We start from the raw sequence: 22092 nt of genomic DNA on the forward strand, positions 1-22092 counted from the left end.
AATTGCCCTTAGTGTCCAAAATTTGCCCTTAGTGTTGGGTGGGGTTACTGGGTTATGTGGATAGGGTGGAAGTGTGGACCTTGGGTAGGGTGCTTTTTCCAAGAGCCGGTGCAGACTCGATGGGCCGAATGGCCTCCTTCTGCACTGTAAATTCTATGTCTAAATGGGTGAGATTCTTAATGAGTACTTTGCATCGGTGATTCACCAAGGAGAGGGACATGACGGATGTTGAGGCTAAGGATGGATGTTTAAATACTCGAGGTCAAGTCGGCATAAGGAAGGGGGAAGTTTTGGGTATTCTAAAAGGCATTAAGGTGGACAAGTCCCCAGGTCCGGATGGGATCTATCCCAGGTTACTGAAGGAAGCGAGGGAAGAAATAGCTGGGGCCTTAACAGATATCTTTGCAGCATCCTTGAGCACGGGTGAGGTCCCGGAGGACTGGAGAATTGTTAATGTTGTCCCTTTGTTTAAGAAGGGTAGCAGTGATAATCCAGGGAATTATAGACCTGTGAGCTTGACGTCCGTGGTAGGCAAACTGTTGGAGAAGATACTGAGGGATAGGATATTTTCACATTTGGAAGAAAATAGACTTATCAGTGATAGGCAGCATGGTTTTGTGCAGGGAAGGTCATGTCTTACAAACCTAATAGAATTCTTTGAGGAAGTGACAAAGTTAATTGATGAGGGAAGGGCTGTAGATGTCATATACATGGACTTCAGTAAGGCATTTGATAAAGTTTCCCATGGCAGGTTGATGGAAAAAGTGATGTCTTATGGGGTTTAGGGTGTACTAGCTAGATGGATAAAGAACTGGCTGGGCAACAGGAGACGGAGAGTAGTGGTGGAAGGGAGTGTCTCAAAATGGAGAAAGGTGACTAGTGGTGTTCCACAGGGATCCGTGCTCGGACCACTGTTGTTTGTGATATACATAAATGATCTGGACGATGGTATAGGTGGTCTGATTAGCAAGTTTGCAGATGATACTAAGATTGGTGGAGTTGCAGATAGCGAGGAGGACTGTCAGAGAATACAGCAAAATATAAATAGATTGGAGAGTTGGGCAGAGAAATGGCAGGTGAAGTTCAATCCAGGCAAATGTGAGATGATGCATTTTGGAAGATCTAATTCAAGAGCGGACTATACGGTCAATGGAAGTGTCCTGGGGAAAATTGATGTACAGAGAGATCTGGGAGTTCAGGTCCATTGCAGGTGGCAACGCAGGTCGATAGAGTGGTCAAGAAGGCATACAGCATGCTTGCCTTCATCGTTTGGGGTATTGAGTACAGGAGTCGGCAGGTCATGTTACAGTTGTATAGGACTTTGGTTAGGCCACATTTGGAATACTGTGTGCAGTTCTGGTCGCCACATTACCAGAAGGATGTGGATGCTTTAGCGAGGGTGCAGAGGAGGTTCACCAGGATATTGCCTGGAATGGAGGGTGCTAGCTATGAAGAAAGGTTGAGTAGATTAGGATTGTTTTCGTTGGAAAGACGGGGGTTGAGGGGGGACCTGATTGATGTCTACAAAATTATGAGAGGTATGGACAGGGTGGATAGCAACAAGCTTTTTCCAAGAGTGGGGGTGTCAATTACACGGGGTCAAGATTTCAAGGTGAGGGGGGGAAAGTTTAAGGGAGATGTGCGTGGAATGTTTTTTACGCAGAGGGTGGTGGGTGCCTGGAACGCTTTGCCAGTGGAGGTGGTAGAGGCGGGCACGATAGCATCATTTAAGATGCATCTAGACAGATATATGAACGGGCGGGGAGGGCCGAAGGGCCTGTTCCTGTGCTGTAATTTTCTTTATATCTATATAATTATCGTCCCAACTCCATGCTATCTTTCATTTGACTTGGGGAAGGAGATGGATGTTTTGGGTTAGATCTTCACCCAGAAGCACTTGTTGGCAGCCAGCAAAGAGTATGTTCCGGTCATGCCAAATATCCTTGCCATTTTCTGCCCATTTCTAATTGCCTTTGAACTTACGAGGCCATTGCAGAGGGAGTTGAGAATCAGCCACATTGTTCTGGATCTGGGATCGCATGTGAGCCAGACCACACAAGGATGGCAAATTTCCCCTCCTGAAGGGCATCGGTGAACCAGATACAACAAATCGAGAGTTTCATGGTCACCATTGCTGAGACTAGCTCTCCGTTGTGGTTTTTCAATCATCGAAATTGAATTCCACCAGCTGCTGTGGTGGGATTTGAACCCATGCTCCCAGAGCATTAGCCTAGGCCTCTGGATTACTCGTTCAGTGAAGTTGCCACACACCGCCAACTCCCCCGAAGTTGGAATTGAAGATGTCCATGAAAGGCAAGCAAGTGATGTGAGCTGAGTTCTTGGAATTTAAATCTTGACTTTCTTGAACTATTTCAACTACTCCCAACAGTTCAAAAATCTAATATACCTGTTTTTGGAATCTGACACCCTTTTTATTTAATGGTTTTGATTATTTTGTGGAATGAAGTTTTCTTAAAAGCATCAGTATATGATGACCACCTCGATCCCCATTTTGTACGAAGAAACTGGAGTGATTGGTGTGGAAAATTAAGCATATTTTCTTTATATGCTCTTTAAATTAGCACAGCAAATTACTGTCATTGTGGAACATGGTTAGAAGCTGGGCTGACACAACCAATAAAGTTTAATATTGAACCGTGTGCTCCAGAAAGCGATGCTGACGCACTACAAATCGTTATTGGGGGCTGTAGTCCCCACAAACAGGGCACCACTATGAAGCAGTTCAAGATTGGATGTCTTTCAGTAATGCATTCCAACACTGCTTTTTCTAAAAATTTTAATTCCTTCCAATTCCTCTAGGAATTTCTGATTTCCTCGGGAGTTGGTCCATGAAGCAATCACTCTTCTCTCCAGCCAAAGGTTCTTCAGCATCAGCTACCTCACAAAAATGTCCCTCTTGATCCATTAATTTTCCTGACATCTTTTTGGTGCAACTCACGGTTATTGTTTGGTAATCTCTCTGGGCACTTGGGTCGTGTTTGGATATCTGTGAGGATTGGAATAGACAGGCACCCTATTTGTGGCATTGCATCACCTGTCTCCCCTCTTTTTCTCAAATGCTTTGTTACTGGATGCCAGGCCATTTTCTTTCCCCCATCTTCCCACTGTCGCAGGATAGTTTGTATTTCAACAAACACAAGCCAGGGGCATAGACCTCGGTCTTGATTCTCGATGTCATGAGGTAAACAGAAGGTTTTGACAACATAATTTTGCAAAAAAACTTGATGCTTTTTCCGCTCAGTATTTTCAGCTTATATGCTTGGTTTGTGCTACATTTGGCTTCAATTTAAATTGCCAGGATTCCCCAGTGACTCACTCAGTTTTACAATTATATAAGCAGCTTTTCTGCATTCCGAAACAATATGCCTAGTTTTCATTGCAAGCAGCTGTTCTTGGGACTGCTATAGTTTCAGGTGAGGCACTGAAGAGTCCAGCGTTTGTTTTCACCATTGCAAGCATAATTGCCGTGAAAATTATTGACTTATTTTGTATATATTTACTTTATATGTGCGTCTATGCGTGTCAGTCTGTGAGCGTCTTATGTGTGAAAATAGTGGTTCCCCCCTGATTACCTCCACACGTGGTGCATCTGGGCAGGAATTAATTGTACTGAACATTCACTGTATCTTAACAGTCCTGGATCAGATAAACATTGACTGGCTGCTTTCCATAAACTGGCTTTTGATTAGCCCATCAGTTTTAGACTTGATAATGTCCAGTTAATTTTGCATACCACGAAGTGTTCCAGTAATCAATATCCCACACCAGTTAGGGCCACTTTAATCTCTGCGTCAATGTAACAGTGCAATGGAATGGTGCCCCTGGGTTTATCAGATGCTACTCTATTGTCACTGAAGTGAACACAATGGTTAACTGTTTGATTGTTGATAGTTATCTTGGCTTGAGGTAAGGGCAGCACGGTGGCACAATGGGTTAGCATTGCTGCCTCACGGCGCCGAGGTCCCAGGTTCGATCCCAGCTCTGGGTCACTGTCTGTGTGGAGTTTGCACATTCTCCCCGTGTTTGCGTGGGTTTCGCCCTCACAACCCAAAGATTTGCAGGTTAGGGGGATTGGCCACGCTAAATTGACCCTTAATTGGAAAAAATGAATTGGGTACTCTAAATTTTTTTTTTTTAAATGTTGGCTCAAGGTGTAAGTGAAGTTGGAGACAAATGTGAAACGCTCTTTGTATCATGGTGCCTTGCTCCAACATAAGTCACTTGCAACTTTAAAACAAAATTTAGATTAGCTGGGCGGCACAGCGGTGCAGTGGTTAGCACTGCTGTCGACGACGCTGATGTCGGGGTTCGATCCTGGCCCCGGATCATTGTCTTGTGTGGAGTTTACACATTTTCCCTGTGTCTGCATGGGTTTCACCCCCACAACCCAAAGGTGTGCAGGTTAGGTGGATTGGCCACACTAAATTGCCCCTTAATTGGAAAAAAATAATTGGGTACTCTAAATTTTTTTTTAAAATTCAGATGAGCACAACTAGCAGTTGGAAGACTGGTTAACAAGATTATTTTGATCTGATGGACATAATAAGATAATTAAGAGTCTGTGGATACTTGTGGACTCTGCCAGCAGATTTCCATATTCAAGGTTATTGGTGGAACAGTTAGATTTTTGTGACAATTTGCCATGTCCCATTTATTAATCCTCGAGAAGGAAAATTCACATTTCCAAACTGCTGGGGTGTGATTTGATCTCCGTATTTTCTAATGCCAGAATGTTAACAGGAGAGAAATAATATATTAAGCCTGGCTCCTTAACGTCGTCCACCGTTTACAATGACATTGCGTCTGCTTGCCTTACAGATTCGGGATTGGTTGTCCCGAGTATTTCGTATGACTTACACAAGAGGTTACTGGCAACCGCTGAAAGGCACGGCTTGTCATTGGAGCGCAGACTAGAAATGACGGGAGTGTGTGCCAGCCAAATGACACTAACACTGCTTGGCGGACCTAACAGGTACTTCTGGACTTATGTGCATCACCTGTTGTCCTATTTAAACGAAAATGCACACTGATTCATCTTCAATCTAGCCAGTTTCTCTTGGTGACAGATTTTCATGGTTTTCAGTGGCAGCATCAAACTTCCGTTCTTTCCTGTGTGACAGGAGTGATTTTAGGGGTGGATTGCTTGTCTCCTGTGGATCCTCACCTAATGGGAATTTGTTTGCACTAACTAAAGACACTTGTGATATCCAAAGTCCTTTAGAAGAGGAGGAAAGCCAAAGATGGGATACTTCCAGTGGAAAGTAATTCTATCCTCCCACTCCCCCATTACATGGAAGCCCTTCTTTAGTATCACCACTCCCCCATCTGTGCACCTATGGAACACCTTCATTCACTCAGATGACAGTTAGTGTTTCAGTCTGGAGAATTCCCCCGTCAGCAATTGTTTGCTCTAGTTTGAAACTTTGCTGCTCACTGTAACTTTTTTCCTGCTAGCGTAACCATGAAGTTATCGATGTTGTATGCAGGTAAATAGAGTGGATTTGAGCAGTGACCGTGGCACAAAATGGTCGCCCATTCATGTCAGGACAAAGAACAGAAAAATAAGTAATGTGAAATGTTAACATTGAATGCCTGCAAAATGCAAAGGCACAAACACCGTGAGGATAATGATGCGTCAGTGGATTTTGGAGGTCTACGCTGTGGCTCCTGCTGGTGGTGTGAGACTTGCTTGTAACACATCAGCATATATCTGGCCTATATGTGACTCCAGACCGACAGTAATCTTCACTCTTAACTGCCCTCTGAAATGGCCTGGCAAGCCACTCCGCTCACGGGCAATCAGGGATGGGGAACAAATGCTGACCTTTCCAGAGACGCCCACATCCAATAAATCAATTTTAAAAAATTCTTGTTCGGCTGGTCCCAAGTGTGCAAACTTGGCATATCTTAACTCAAATAATGGTTGTACCGTGAGAACATAAGCAAGTAGCACTGAAGCACAAGAAGCCATGCTGCAATAACTTAATCAAACCCAGTACAAAAGCATCAAAGTCCCAAGCTGATCCCAATGGTAAACTTGATGCTGAATAGTGGTCATGCCGTTTTCTTCGTCCAAGCAGGGCATGAGCTGGCACTAACAAATATTAATTTCAATTTGTGACTTGATGTCTGCTGGGGCTAGAACTGAGGAAATGGATACATATGGTGCAGGATATTTTAACGGACAATTTCCTCCTTGGGTGTGGAACTTAAACAAATCAGAATTCCAAGTATTGTGAGTTCCTGCCAGTTTGTGACTATTTTATCTTGGGTGCGGGAGTGGGGTATGGAGACTAGACTTTTTTTTCCCTGTCGTCGTGTTTGGCCCACACATTGTGCATTTGTACACAGAGGGCCCCCTCATTGTGCTCAGTAACATTACATCCTTTATTGAGACTCTGGACATTCTTGGAACATTTTGCAAATGTTTGAACTTTTAGAGTCCAATGATACAATCTTTTATTCATCAGCACACTTCAAAACTGGCTCAAGACTGTTATTTTAGAAAAAAGTGACTCCTGCTCGTGTGAAATGTTTGAAGCCACTGACTTACACAGGAAAAAATGGGACAGATGTTGAGACGCAAGCTCCCAGAATCCTGTGTAATACTTTGACCCTTGACCCATTCACTCAGCATTAAGTCGGTGTCCTGGTTATGACTCTTGTTCAACAAGCAACTGGTGCTATGTTTAGATTATCAAATGTCTGAGAGACACCAGTGACTGCTGCCTTTTTTTTTATGCCCAGTCCCATTTTCTAATTCCAGTGGGGCATGGTTTGTTCCATGACTGGTGAAAATGCTCAGGTGCCCCCCCCCCCCCCCCCCCCCCCAAAGACCAGGGAGAGAAATTGCGGGCCCAAGTGCTTCTCCTGTTTCTGAGCCACTTATTCCTCCGCTCCCTCCCACCGCCCCAACCCTCCCCTCCCATCAGACGTTATGTTTTTTTCCACCCCCCCTTTCAAAATTCTCCAATCAATTCATCAAACCATCACAGGAAGGCCTGGGTAACACCCATTGTTGGCATCTGTTACAAATATCGTCCAATTATATGTGCAGCATTGGTCATTAACATCAGGGCAGCACAGTGGCTAGCACAGCGCCAGGGAACCGGGTTCGATTCCCGGCTTGGATCACTGTCCGTGCAGAGTCTGCACGTTCTCCCTGTGTCTGCGTGGGTTTCATTGCAGTGTTAATGTAAGCCTACCTGTGACGCTAATAAGGATGATTATTAATTAAATTTATTACTAATATCAGCAGCAACAATATAATGCAGTTTGTGTGCACCCGTTAGGTGACGACTAAACAAACCAGAGTACGTATTTCAACAGCATCGTGCAATATTGTTAATTTGACAGGGAAATATTCCATTAGTTACTTGTCTCACTGCAGACGATAACGCTGATTTCAGTGACCACCTCTGCCCTCATTACCAAGTTCTACACATGACACCGTATAGACATAGTGACAGTAAATTCATATTTGGGGGAACCACTTAAAATTGCAACCAGACAAACTGCACACTATATTTTCCATTCTATAGAAGTAGAGGAAGACTCTCCTTCCTGAGTCTGAACACACTGCTGCTGCTGATTACAATATATTTACAAGATCTATTGTGCAGCACACTTTATCAGATATTTCAAAAACCTCAAACTCCACAAAATCACCAAGCGTGAGTGGGTTAAAAGTGGGCAAAAGGACAAGGTTGAAGTTCATGGAAAAGAATCATGTGCAGTATGAAATAGGATACTGATTCACGATGAGCCCCTTATGCATATCTGTCCTGGCTATCTCACCCCACAAAGCTCTCGCTCTCTCAGGAAACTTTCATGAGCAACAAAATAAACAGAACTCCACTCTCTCTGTTCGCAAGATAATTTTGGATGACAAAGGCTACCTCCCTCGCCTGGTTGATCTCGTCCATCCCAGAGTAACAAACAAACATACATATTAGAAGCAGGAGTGTACCATTTGGCCTCTTGAGCCTACTGCTCCGTCATTTGATAAAATTGCCTACATTATACCAATGACTGCAACTGAAGTATTTAATTGACTGAAGTGGTTTGGGGAATCGTGAAAGATGCTGTATAAACGTAGGTTTTGTCATTCAGTTCACCCGCTTGTACACCAGATTGACAGGACCGATGGTGAAATTGGAGGCCCAAAGCTGATTTTCTAAGGATAGTTAATCACAGAGCAATCAACTGATGTCAGGAAAAATAATGTAACTCTCAGTAAACATCCCCCCCCCCCCCCCTCCCCCCCCCCCCCCAAATCCCCTAACCCTCCCCCTGGGATCTCCCGTCCAGTGCACACCACACCCATTTGGTTCTAGGATTACACGGATTTGACTGCCATTTTTCAAGCAAAAATGCTCAGTCACACTGCTGCTGACCTTTGGCCAGCTTTGCAGTCTACTGGTGGCTTTATAAAAGAACAATTAGAATCCCGACTAGGACCAGCGACGCAGTTCCGTCAAATAGTCATGACAGTGCCAGACTCGCTTTAAATAACCGGCATTCTCAGCCCAACGTCAGTTTTCTTTTAAGATGACCTTCAGTTTTAATAATAATAATCTTTCTTATTGTCACAAGTAGGCTTACATTAACACTGCAATGATGCTACTGTGACAATCCCCTCGTCGCCACACCCCGACGCCTGTTCGGGTACACGGAGGGAGAATTCAGAAGGTTCAATTCACCCAACGGCATGTCATTCGGGACTTGTGGGAGGAAACCGGAGCACCCGGACGAAACCCAAGCAGACACTGGAAGATCATGCAGACTCTGCACAGACAGTGACGCAAGCGGGAATCGAACCCAGGACCCTGGCGCTGTGAAGCAACAGTGCTAACCACTGTGCTACCACGCCATCCCTTGCAATTCTGGCTGCTAAATGTGAATGACGAGAAGCTCTGTTTACGACATCGAGCTGGGTCCCCTAGCCAATGGGTCCCAATATGTTTCACCGTCTGTGCACTCCACCCACCCCAGCCTTGCCCTGCCCACGTAGATGGCGTGGAAAAGCAAGGAAGACGTGCAGTCAAGGCCGATCCTGAAATACCTCAACATTCAGATAATTCCTCACAGGACACGCTGGATAACATTAGCATGGGCACAATTGCTGGCATTCCTTCTCCCTACCGCAGTGGTGTCGCTACCTCAAACGGGCTATGGGATGAAACTTAGACTTTGGTCTGTGTGACATGATGCTGCACTGGGAAAACAGTGTGCAGCCAACTTTCACACCCATTTTTAAAAAAATCCGAAAGCATTTTGTCAACATAGTATTTAAACTGATAAAAGAACTTAAAATTCTCATTTCATTATGGCAGCATCTAAAACCGCACACCATGGTGGATTTTGCAGCACTTGCATATAAGTTTGGGGATGGCAAAATAGTCAGCTGGGCAGGATAATGAACTTTGCCAGTTCCTGCTGTCCCACACTGCAGCATGAATGAGGAGAAAGTATGGAAGACAATTGGGTTGCATGATGGATGCCCAAACAATTACTTTATCCCTAAAAATGATTTGCTCTTTTTTTTTTAATTTTAGAGTGGCCAATTTTTTTTTTTTCCAATTAAGGGGCAATTTAACGTGGCCAATCCACCTAACCAGCACATCTTTGGGTTGTGGGGGTGGAACCCACGCAGACACGGGGAGAATGTGCAAACTCCACATGGACAGTGACCCAGGGCCGGGAATCGAACCCGGGTCCTCAGCGCCGTAGTCCCAGTGCTAACCACTGCACCACCGTGCTGCCCATGATTTGCTCTGTTGACAATTTTTCATCGGTTGCAATACATAATTTTTCTTTCATGGGATGTGGGCATCGTGGGCAAGGCCAGCACTTGTTGCCCATCCCTAATTACCCTTGAACTGAGTGCCTTGCATTTGAGGGAAGTTAACAGTCAACCACATTCCTGCGGATCTGGAGTCACGTGTAGGCCAGACCGGGTAAGACCCAAAGGAGCATTAGTGAACCAGACTTTTTTTTTTTATATGACGATCAATGATAGTTTCATGGTCACCATTACTGATGGATATTGGGCCTGTGAGAGTACCACTGTGCCCCTGTCTCCTCCTACAATTCTTCCACGTGATTGCAAATGGCCCTCGGGAGGAATTTGCATAAAGATTAAATCAAGGTGACCTTTATTCTGTTTTCAAGGTTAAACCCCAAGAATGTTCACCAGCGTCCGACAGTCGCATTGTTGTGTGGACCGCATGTGAAGGGCGCTCAGGGAATCAGCTGTGGCCGCCATCTTGCCAACCACCAGGTACAGATCATCCTGTTCCTACCCAACTTTGTGAAGATGCTGGAATGTATTACAACGGAGCTTCAGCTTTTCAGCAAGACGGATGGCAAGCAAGTGGCCAGTGTCAAAGGTGCGTACCCGTCCAGCCTGCGCGATTCTCCTTCCTCTGCCCTTTTGTTTATCGCGGGACATGTGGAACCAGTGAGTGTAAATGTTAAACCTTGGACAATCCTCCCTGAGTTTTCGAGAAGCCTTTCGCCAACTAACTGGCTATCAAGCACCCATGCTTAATGGATTTCCGTAGTGTGGGATTGCCTCCATTTTGTTCTAGAGCCGAGCAAATTTACTTTTTAAACAAGCAGGCAGCCATTTACTAAGTTATTTATTTCTTTTTCTAAAATAAATTTAGAGCACCCAATTCGTTTTTTCCAATTAAGGGGCAATTTAGCGTGGCCAAACCACCTAACCTGCACGTCTTTGGGTTGTGGGGGCGAAACCCACAAAAATAGGGAGAGAATGCAAACTCCACACGGACAGTGACCCAGAACCGGATATCGAACCTGGGACCTCGGCACCATGAGGCAGCAGTGTTGCCCTAAGTTATTTATTTCGATAATAAATTTTAGTGATTTGCACGGGTATATTAAACAAAGAGTGGAGAAAACCACAATGTGCTTGAAAGTGTACAAGTACTGCCAAATATCTAAAATCATGGACAGAGTCGATAGGGAAAAACTGTTCCCGCTGAATCAAGAATGAGGGGGGCATAGAATTAAGGTAATTGGTAAAAGAAGCAGCGAAGGTACGAGGAAAAGCTTTTTCATGCAGCAAGTGGTTAGGATCTGGAATATGTTGCCTAGAAGCAGTTTCAATTGTTGCATTTAACGGAATTAGACTGTTATCTGAAAAGGAAGAATGTGTCGGGCTACGCAGTGAATTGCTCGTTCACACAACTGGCACAGACATGATGGGCTGAATGGCCTCGTGTTCTGTCACAATTCTGTCCAAAGGACTGCACAGCTAAGCGAGTAACCTGTTTTGATAACTTTATTTATAAGTGGCAATTGAACTGTATTGGGTTGCTTAATCAAAATTAGTGGCAGGGGTAGGTAGTGCATTCAAGTTTTTTCTTTTTATTTAAGAACTGTTTAACTGATAATGGTAAACCTATTTATTTGATAATGTGGTTAATTCTGTTTAAATTAAAGTTTGTTTTAACATAAAAGATAACCATTGGACAGAGTCATCACTCCAGCAGTGGACAGTTTTACAAATACAAAAATTGTCTGAGGTTCTCGTCCGGTATTTTAACAAAAGTTGGGCTCTGGTTCAGTATCCTAACAATATCTTACGGCCAGCTGGAGACGCATGCCGTTGCAACTTGTCACGGCTGATGAGTGAGAGCAAGTTGAAAAAAGGTGCAGTTTTTCTCTTTGTGTTTTGGTACCAATGTACCAAATATTTTTGATGATAACAGAGTCTGGTTGGATAACAGTTAATGTATTTAGTTCACAACTTCAATATGTAATAAATTTGGGCATCTAACAAAAGTGTAGCTGCTTTTATTTTGAGCTCACTGCACTGTCTGTGGGATAAACGGGGCAACACGGTGGCACAGTGGTTAGCACCGCTGCCACAGAGCCAGAGACCCAGGTTCAATTCTGACCGTGGGTGACTATGTGGAGTTTGCACGTTTTCCCCGTGTATGCGTGGGTTCCGCCGGGTTCTCCGGTTTCCTCCCACAGTCCAAAGATGTGCAGGTTAGGTGGATTGGCCATGCTAAATTGCCCCTAAATGGGGTTACGGGGATAGGGTGAGGGAGTGGGCTTGGGTAGGGTGTTCCTTCAAAGGATCGGTGCAGACTCGATGGGCCGAATGGCCTCCTGCTGCACAGCAGGTATTCTATGATAAACTCCGATGTGCGGGTTTCACTAAAGAGAACTAGTCAGATTTACTCAAAGCATCAGCCTTCAGGAATCTCTGCTGCCCCTCAAATTTACGTTGACTGTGTGGAACCTGGGTGCCTGGAGCTGCCTACACTAGACCGATGGTATGGCAGTATAAAACCAGTGTTTTAAAAACACGTTTTCTCACTCACTCCTCCCTCTCTTCCTCTGCCTCCTTTGCTCTTCCTTCAAATTGAACTTTCTTTCTGGGCCATTTGCCAGACCAGTCCATCTGAGAGGGAAAAGATGGGCTAGACTGCTTTTCTACTTTGCCATTGGTGCATTATATTTACCAGTTCTTGTTTATTAAACTTGGCATCTTGCAAGAAAGCAAATAAGGACCATTGTTCTGTGAGTTCAATTGTAGTTATTCTAAAAAGTCTGTAGAAGGACTATTATGTCTTTACAGGGTCAGTGAATCAGTGTACTGTTTAAACAATGGTGATGTTTATCTAGAAGGTTTTTGGCTGCTAATTATCTTTACATTATAATGGCACATATTGGGTTACACAGGAACTTGCAGCAGTTTATCCAGAACAACCAAAACTGGTTTCAACATTGCTTGTTATTAACTAAAAAAAAGCCACAACTTTATGCTCACTGCGTAACCTTTTGAAGATCCCGGACCAGACCCCAACATTTGTTCGGATACTGGACAAGAACCCCAAACGCATTTTTTAAACTACGAGGAAAGAATACTTCACTCCAGGAGTGATTCCGCTGACCAATAGGTATCTTTTATATTAAACCAAACTTTATTCTTAACACAGGATTAAATACATCAACATCACAGAAAATATCTTACAATTAACAGTTAAACAATTCTTATAAATAAAAGGGAACACTTTACTAACTTATTCAAATTAGGCAAAGCCCATCACAGGTCAAAAGCCACTTATAAATAAAGTTAGCCAACACAGGGTTACTTACTGTACACTTGAATAGCGATTTCTTGGAAATAATGCTCTAAGAAGGAGAGGTGCTTTCTCTAAACAGCCTGCACATCCTTCTGCCTGCATCATACTACTGCTTAAAGCAATTACATGGTTGAGATGAACATCACTTTTATGACATCTTAATTGCACCTTTTGCAGACACAGAGCCTATAGAATTTACATAATTTACAGTGCAGAAGGAGGCCATTCGGCCCATCGAGTCTGCACCAGCTCTTGGAAAGAGCACCTTACCCAAGCCCACACCTCCACCCCATCCCCATAACCCAGTAACCCCACCCAACACTAAGGGCAATTTTGGACACGAAAGGCAATTTATCATGGCCAATCCACCTAACCTGCACATCTTTGGACTGTGGGAGGAAACCGGAGCACCCGGAGGAAACCCACGCGCACACGGGGAGGATGTGCAGACGCCGCACAGACAGTGACCCAAGCTGGAATCGAACCTGGGACCCTGGAGCTGTGAAGCAATTGTGCTATCCACAATATATATATGTATAATCCAGGCATTAGTAACATTGCTGCAACAGTTACATATACTATAATCTATATAAAAAATTCCTACATTCAGCACAGCTGTTAGAACACTATTCGGATCCTTCTGTAATTCCCTAATTCTTATTTTTAATAGAAATGGGCAGTTTGCTATTTAAACATTCCTCCCCCTCCTTTGCATACGCCCTCACCTCCCCCGCCCCAGATTTTCTCCCCATCTCTCCCGAAGGCACTGACTCTTGCGGAATAACATTTCCATGCTGGCTGCCCTCCACTGTTCATCCACGTGGCTGCTCTTCATGCGTGAGCTCAAATCGTGAGTGTTTTCCCCAACATTCATATCTGCCGTTTCCAATAAAGCGTCTGACCCCAATGTTATCTTTTTTTTTACACCATTATCCTATTGCAGAGACACTGTCCTCCTCCGTTCTCCTTTGTAATCAAGACCTTGTTCTAACTGCACCATTGATCATAAACAGTTGTGAATGTGATTTATGCGTTGGGGGAAAAGTGCTTTTCCATTATTCATTTGGCATTTATCCGCAGTTTCTTTGCGAAGTTCTAGAGTTGCGTTACCAAAACTGAAAAGGTTAAAAATTTTGATTGATATTTTGGCAATCATTAATAACGCCATGTCTCTGGTTCCTGAAAGAATTCCACCTCCGGTTTGAGGTCATGAGGAAATGGCTCTCAAAAGAATGCAGCAAGGGTGCATGTGGCCAAGTCATGTTCCAGCTTGGATTGTAGGCAAGGAGAATATGTTATTGACTCCTGATACACACCACTTCATTCAGCTACAGCCTCAAAACTGCTCATGTCTGGGGTTCTTGAACTTTCTTTCTCACGCTAAAACCTCAAAAGCGTTGCAACCCTGAATCAGTCGATGTTAATAGGGGATATTAATCTTGCCTGTGGCAGTTTTTTTTTTAACCACCTGTTGCAAATGCGTACAGCTTGGCATAGATTAGGATTCCCAGTTCTGTATGACACCTAGGCACGAGTACAGTTCTAAGAAGTGGAAAGAGAAATTGTCTGTGAGGAACTCCATCTCGTAAACTTTTAAGAAGTGTTCCTTCAAAGTTACAAGCCCTGATATTTCATGTTTCACAGCTTGCATGCTGTGTGAATGTCTGCTGTTTAAATTGGGACTCATGGATCCGAGACCAGAGGTCGCAACTGAAATTTAGATTATACCTACCGAGGAGAATGAAAGGAATTTAATTATATAGTACCTTTAATGACCTTCTAGATGTCCCAAAGCGCCTCATAACTTATTAGGTACCTTTTTTATAATGTTACTATTGCAATATCAAGAAACTTGGCAACCGGTTTGTGCACACAGCAAGGTCCCTTAAAATAGCATTGTGATAAATATTCAGGTAGACTGCTTTGGGGTCCTCACGGCTTTGGGTCACTGTCCGTGTGCAGTTTGCACATTCTCCCCATGACTGCATAGGTCTCACCTCCACAACCCAAAGTTGTGCAGGGTAGGTGGGTTGGCTGTGCTAAATTGCCCCTTAATTGGAAAAATAGAATTGGGTACTCTCAATTCTCAATTTTTTTTTTTTTAAACTGCTTTAGGGGGAGAGGAAAATATTGGGCAAGAGACTGGGGAGAACTTCCTCGCTGTTCTTGGAATAGTGCTGTAGAATCTTTTGCATTCACCCAAGCAGGCAGAGGGCACCTCAGTCTTGCGCAAAAAAACACCGCCACCAACAGTGCTGGGCTCCCTCAGTGGTGCACCCCAGTCAGCCTAGATTATTACATGACCGCCTGGTTAACTGTGTCTCTATTGTATAACTCCCTTGCGCTGTAACTTGTACTGCGCAGATCCTCTGCATTGCAACTGTTACACAATGCTTAGACGCAGCTGGACCCATACTGTCCCCTGAATCTGTGTGCATGCGCTTTGCAGCAGGGTTCACCGGGTTGCAAAGGGTGAGCAGTCCAGGTCAACTGTACTGCACTGCCCCAACCAGCGCCCTGGCTGAGACTAAGAGATTCAGCAACACCACGAGGCAGAACATAAATTTTCCTAGTATACATAGCTTTGCAATGCTCTCTGCCTCACGCCCACACTCGACGTTCTGTAATCTCCTACTAAACACAATCTTGGGAGCATTGCAAGAACTGCAGCTGTTTGAGAGCACTCATTGTGGCCTTGCCGGGGCCACTAGGGATGAGCATTAAATGCGGTTTCGCCATCGCCCAAATCCTGAAAGCGATTCAGATAGTTTAGTCAGAGCGAGAGCTCCCACTGACCAGTCAGATTTACCTTGGCTCAATCGTCCAGCACCAGGAGAGTCACTTGGAAATTTCCCAGTCTCTAATTGGTAGCAAATGCCATAAAGCAGATCACATTATTGGAGGTTAGACTTGACACAAAAAGCTGGTACTCTTTTTCAGTGGAATTATCTCCCATCAGTCTTTCTTGAGTAACTAATCCTTTTGTTTTCTTTGCAAACTTCCAGACTTGCCAAACACTCCTGTTGACTTGGTGATCAATTGCCTCGACTGTCACGAGAATCCGTTTCTCCGCGAGCAGCCATGGTACAGAGCGGCTGTCGAATGGGCCAACCAGAATCGGGCTCCAGTGTTGAGCATCGACCCGCCCGTGGCCGAATTACAGCACGTCATCGATGCCAAGTGGTCTTTAGCCCTTGGCCTGCCTTTGCCATTGGGGGAAAGTGCCGGCCGGGTGTATCTTTGCGATATTGGAATACCAAAGAAGGTTTTCCAGGAAGTGGGAATCTCCTATCACTCGCCTTTTGGTTGCAAGTTTGTTATACCTTTGCACTCTGAGTAATCGTGGCTTAATGCACAAGTGGAAACCCATACAGACCATAAACCATCTCAGCAACTGGCAGAGAGAAAATGTGGACAAGTGTTTAGAAGCCTTAATGTACAACTGACTTGGATCTCAAATGTTATTGCTGCAGGAAATTGTTTATGAAGCAGGGAAAGCATTGCAAGCTTCCTGTTGCGACTGGTGCCACATCACGTTTCAGTGAGGGATGACCACACCAAAGGTCTGCAGTTATGCCTTGACCCCACACACATTTACTGTGCCTTTATCGTGAAGGCGAGTTACACTTGCAAGGACTTTTGGGTAGGGTTGAAATGGGCGCCACCACGAATGCCCGTGTTGAATAGTCTCTATTCAAGTGTTTTATTTGGGGGTGAGGGTTGGACACTGCTGTCTTAGGTGTGAGCAAGTTTAAAGTAAGAAGATATTCATGAAGAAATGTAGGAATTGTCACATTTGCGGTTTCCTTTGAATTCTATGCACCATTTAGAAATGATCACTGGTGGCATTTCTTTTGGCCACTGACAAGATCTCTAATGGCTTAAAACTGTGTTTTCTTCATGAAGCTAATGCTTGTGGTGCAGTGCCAGCTTTACACACTGTGGGTATCGAGCTGCCAGTAATTGTGATCTTTGCAATGCACTAATAGCTCCCCCTAGTGCAGCCAAGCCTTGAAAGCAGCTTCTGTGGAGATCCCAGCTTTGGGTGGATAAAATGCCTTCCGCTCAGCCTTCTGCTTTGCCTAGCTAAGCACCAGATGAGGGATATCTGGTGGAGTTGTGGCAGTTTCCGTAGTTCCCAGTCATAAACCGCAAGGTGCAGGAGAATCCCCTGATGGCGTCAGCTCCATTTCCGCGAATTATAAGGATTTGAGCCCGTTGGATATGCAACCGTTTTGAACGGCATGAACTGCGCAGTGTCTTAAGACTGAGTGGGGGATTCACTCATTGGTTTTTCAACAGTTCCACCACACTTGAGTATTTTTGTGTGTCTTATATTGTTACGTGTCAATTTAGTCGATCTACCAATTGGATGGGGTAAGGAGGACTTTGTTTTGTTTGTCAAGTGGGTTGTTTAAAACAATTGCACGTATTCGCACAATAGTTGATGGGACCATTAGTTCAGTGGATTTTTTTTTTGCCGGAGCCAGCCGAATCAATACACCTTCCCGTGTTCCTAATCTATTGAAGTATTTCTAATCACTTTTGTTGCATGACTAGATTAGCGTAGGGAACATTTTCAGGTGTAATAGATAAGCATTTTAAGTAGATTCACTAATGTAGGAAGGGAGGTTTTTTTTCCACTAAAGCTATTTTCGCAATGTCCAAGGAACTGATACAAACATATGTGACCTCGTACCCTCAAATTCAGTCCACGTGGCTTTCGTGATATTGTGCTTCTTTCCTTCACCATGACAATAATAGAAGAAAATGCTGTTATTATTTTAGACGTGGCTATCTTTCGATTCTCCGATGACAAACTGAATCAGTCATCAAAAATGCACGAGGTGCAACTTCAAAGTTGTAAATGTGTTCTTGAGTGTAGGTTAATTCTTTGTTCCTCAACTCCCAATATTTCATTCCCTGTCTCATCGCTTTTGCTTGGACAATCTTAACCTGGCCACTGGAAAATATGGGAGTGGGAGGAAGAACAGTCATTGCAGAGAAATTGCAGCGTTGTATCACTTACAAGCCGCTTGCAAACACAAATGCAATTTCCTGAGCGGAGCAAGGCCGAATATGGCTTAATTTCTTTTGTGGAGCTTAGCAGCCACAGCTTTACTGCTGACCATGTTCTGGCGAGAGAGTCCGAATGTTTCTCTGAAGGAGCTCCTTTAGTCTTTCCTCTCTGCGGTGTTCTTCACACTCGGTGAAAATTGGCAACGTTTCAAGAGGCTGAGGAAGATTCTTTAATTTTCAAATTGTAGCTCTTCAAACTTCTGCTGAGGTCTCTGGAAACTGCTTCCTTGAAGGTGCCAAGGGTTGCCTTTGTTGATCTTTGTATTTTAACATTTGGCCAATCTCTGGTAGAACAACAGCAAGAAGTACTTTTGGCAGCTTGGAAGAACGTGTTTGCCCGTACAATGTGACTATGCTTCAAGCCAGTTTAACTGTTTAATGGAGTGCTAGCAATGATTACAGCCTTCCATTGCCCCCTTTGCTTTGAGCAACAGTAGTCAGTATACCTTCTTCAGTAGCTTGAATCAAGCCATCACATGCGGAATCAAGTTGATTTTTGGAGGAGGGATGTTTAGTGGTAAATGTGGATGGGAAAAGGGGGTACAATGCTTGACACCATGAGGGAGATAAATTAACATTTTGCCCTTGCTATGATATGTTTGGCAAAAGACCCTGGTTTAATGTCCAATAATTCAGCCCCATTTTTGTTTCCTGCTCAAAACCAATGCGACACCCAACAATATACCCATTTCTCAAACCCACAGATTCGTTAAGCCTAAATACCGTAGATGTGAGCCATCATTATTTGAACTTTGAGTACAATAGTAGAGTTTACCATCCGGTTATAGTAGTCATTGTGCGACTGCAGCTTTTAAAAGGGCAAAACCTTTGTGCATATTTTTCATTGACAAAAGAATGTAGGTAAACAGACATTACCCAGACTTGCAGGGGCGTACTTTCCAAGAAAACGAGCAATTTTTGTTGCCTGCAAACTGGGGCACAAGCTGTGAGAGATGATGCATGCAGGGCTTTGCATAGGGCATCAGCATTCTTGTTGAAAGCTTGAAACAGACGGCGGTTTGGACAGTGCTGGACCTATACTTTCAATGCAACCTAGTATTCTAGGAAAGCCACTTCTGTCTGCAAGTGCTCCAACTTTGGGCAGTGGCTGCCTTTGGGGCAATCCTGCCCCATTTTTAAGCCAAATAATGTGATTTCTTTTTTTTTTAATGTAAAATTTTCTTTGGATCGATTTGTGCAGTCTACAACAATGGGCTTAACACCACGACAGTGAGGAAGAGCCAAACATGGGGTAGTGATGGAGTCTGTCTGGTGAAAATGTTACGCCTGACCTGTTACGCTATTCCAAGAAGTCCCCTAACACCACTGAGCCCTCGGTACACTGAGCCCATTGTTCACAGCAGATGGGCGGAACCCAAACATCCTGGTGCTTTTGTTTGAGGCAGATAGAAAACATGGGCCATTCTCCAAAATATACCACCCTATACTTTATTGAGCACTCTGGTCTGATGCCATCGCGCTGTATTTCCCCTCTTCCCTCTCCCGCATGACCGTAATGGCCCCGTACATGGAGTATGTTGTGCTTTGTTTCCTTAGCCAGGGGTTTTAACAAGTCCCTGCGGTGGCGATTCTTGCGTAAAGGGAGGAAGAACTGTGGCCTGGATTATTCTTTGCTTACTTAAAAAAAATAATAAATCTGGCGAACAGGATAGAATTTGGAAAACCTCAACCTTTCAGGTCACTTTATGTTATGACAGCACTGATTTGAGGAGCCAGGAAGTTTTGAAGAATTAATGTCCTATTTTAGTTCTAGAAAATGAAGCAAATGGTTTATTTTTAGTGAAATGTTTTGGAACCGCAGTAAAAAGGAGATGGCAAACAACTCGAGTTATCCAGTTTGTCGTTCCTTGCCTCACTTTGTTTGAGCAGACCCTTCCCACTTGCTCTTCTAGAGGCAATGTGCCAGTCTGCTGTTGCCAAATCATGCCTTGGTAACTGAAGTACACGAGAAGATCCATGAACGGGCAGTAAGTTTCCTGCGTGAGGATTAGGGCATGTTACCGAGCATCGGATCTTCAGTGCGATATGCCTGATGCTTAAATGTGGCGTGTGGTGTTTCATGCTTCACTGAACGACCCACACTCTGTGTGTGTGTGTGTGTGTGTGTGTGTGTGTGTTGATTGCCTCTTTTTTTTTTTGCCAGCAGCGTCCCTGGCTTATTAAGGAGAGGGACGGAGGAAACGAAATAAGTTAAGTTTCCTCCTCCTGACTATTTTCTAGTTACCCTCCTAAGCACTGGTGCTTGGGACATTGAGCGAGGATATATTTGGATTTCAGTGGGGGCAGCTGGAAATACTTGCCGACACTTATTTTTCCAGCTCGTTCCTGAAGAATGAATGGTCATTCGATGAAGGACTGCAGAGCCAGAGGAACTGGGAGCCCAAGAAAATGTTAAGAAAAGTTCTTGTATAAAACTGAAGTCATGATGTCTGTATGTTGGTGTTGATGTTGCCCTCTCCTGGCACAGTGCCGGCGTAATTCCACACCTTAACAACTCTCATTGCAATTTACTGGGAAACGCTGTGAGCAACGTGGCCATCAGCTGTCCAGAATAAAGCGAAACACCCGTTATTTTTATAAAAACAAATAAAGTTTTCACAGAATAAAATGATCAAAATTTGTACTCTAGAATTGAAACAATATTGAACACACAGTAAGGTCACTGGAGTCCAGTATTTCCTTACAAGGCCTTACAAAGTTCGATCAACGAGAGCTTATAAAACTTGATTCTTTACAGTACGTCAGAGCATTAATGCATAATTTTCCTTTTTTAAAAAAAAAAGTTTACATATCTTACGGGCATATTCCACCCCTACCCAAGCTTATTGGTGGCGGGAAGCCAAGCTCCTTCCCAGACAATTGCACGTGTGCTCAATACAAGTTGTCCGGTTAGCCGAGCTTTGAGGAGTGTGTTCTATTACAGCAGTGTTAAATATTGTACCGTGGTGCAGCTACAAGTGGTCACCAGCGCTGCTTTTCTTTCCCATCTTCCAGCTTCGCTGTCCTCCAGCTGCTATCGCGGCCGACTCCTGAAAAATAAAAAAAACTTGTTGATGCGAATGTCCACTTAAATGGACTGGTGCACTGTGCCGTGATCTTTTGAGTAACCGTTAGATACTTTTTAAGATAAAAGCGGGTGAATAGTCGCTCACTTTTTTTGTGTGGCCGATTTACAGTATCGGAGCCGGCCGGCATGTCGATTCATACAGCGGTTTCTGCCTGCGCTGCTTGTCACGTGTTTTCCAGTCTACTGCAAGGCTGGGACTTGAGCGTTGGAGCCAGAGCTAATTACACGTCGCACCCGTGCTGTGCCAGTTTGTTATCGTCGAATGATTACTACCCCTGAATCGTTGTGACCAAGACGCTTTGTGAATGTGTTTTTTTTGTGTGTGGCTTCACTGTTGACTCCAAAATGTAAACCTGTTGCCTCGAGATTTGCAATCCAAATGCTGTCCATCTTCTGGAAGGTACGTGACTTCTCATGGTTAGAACTAAATAAAGACAAGAATTTCTGTTGACTGGTCACCTTTTCTGAGTCTGACACCTTGCAGATGAGAATTCGCAGCATAAAAAGAAAATTTGGGAATGCCATACGTTGAAAACAAAATGGCACTTCGCTGCCAAATCTTTCTTTTTCCAAAAATATGCTTAATTCCTAAAATTTGTAAAAGCACATTTCTTAACAGTTCAAATTTGACACAATGCAACACAAATCGGTTTGTTTCATTGCAGGACATGTGGGGGTCCCGCTGCACTTGCCATTATAGGTGTAATTGCATAGGTGGCACAGTGGTTAGCACTGCTGCCTACGGTGCTGGTGGACCCGGGTTCGATCCCGGCCCTGCGT

At 44.1% G+C, this 22092-nt stretch overlaps 1 protein-coding gene across 1 annotated transcript in view; it reads left to right on the forward strand.

Annotated features, from left to right (window-relative positions):
* The window catches only part of edc3 (enhancer of mRNA decapping 3 homolog (S. cerevisiae)), a 131230-nt gene extending 109467 nt beyond the window's left edge, over positions 1–21763 (forward strand). Inside the window, exons 5-7 of the mRNA XM_072492839.1 lie at positions 4840–4993; positions 10195–10412; positions 16151–21763. Of these exons, the coding sequence (XP_072348940.1) occupies positions 4840–4993; positions 10195–10412; positions 16151–16485 (707 nt within the window). The 3' untranslated portion in view covers positions 16486–21763. The remainder of the gene's footprint in view (positions 1–4839; positions 4994–10194; positions 10413–16150) is intronic.
* The last annotated feature ends 329 nt before the right edge of the window (positions 21764–22092 follow it).

The sequence above is a fragment of the Scyliorhinus torazame genome, chromosome 30, assembly GCF_047496885.1.
Source record: "Scyliorhinus torazame isolate Kashiwa2021f chromosome 30, sScyTor2.1, whole genome shotgun sequence".
NCBI lineage: Eukaryota > Metazoa > Chordata > Chondrichthyes > Carcharhiniformes > Scyliorhinidae > Scyliorhinus > Scyliorhinus torazame.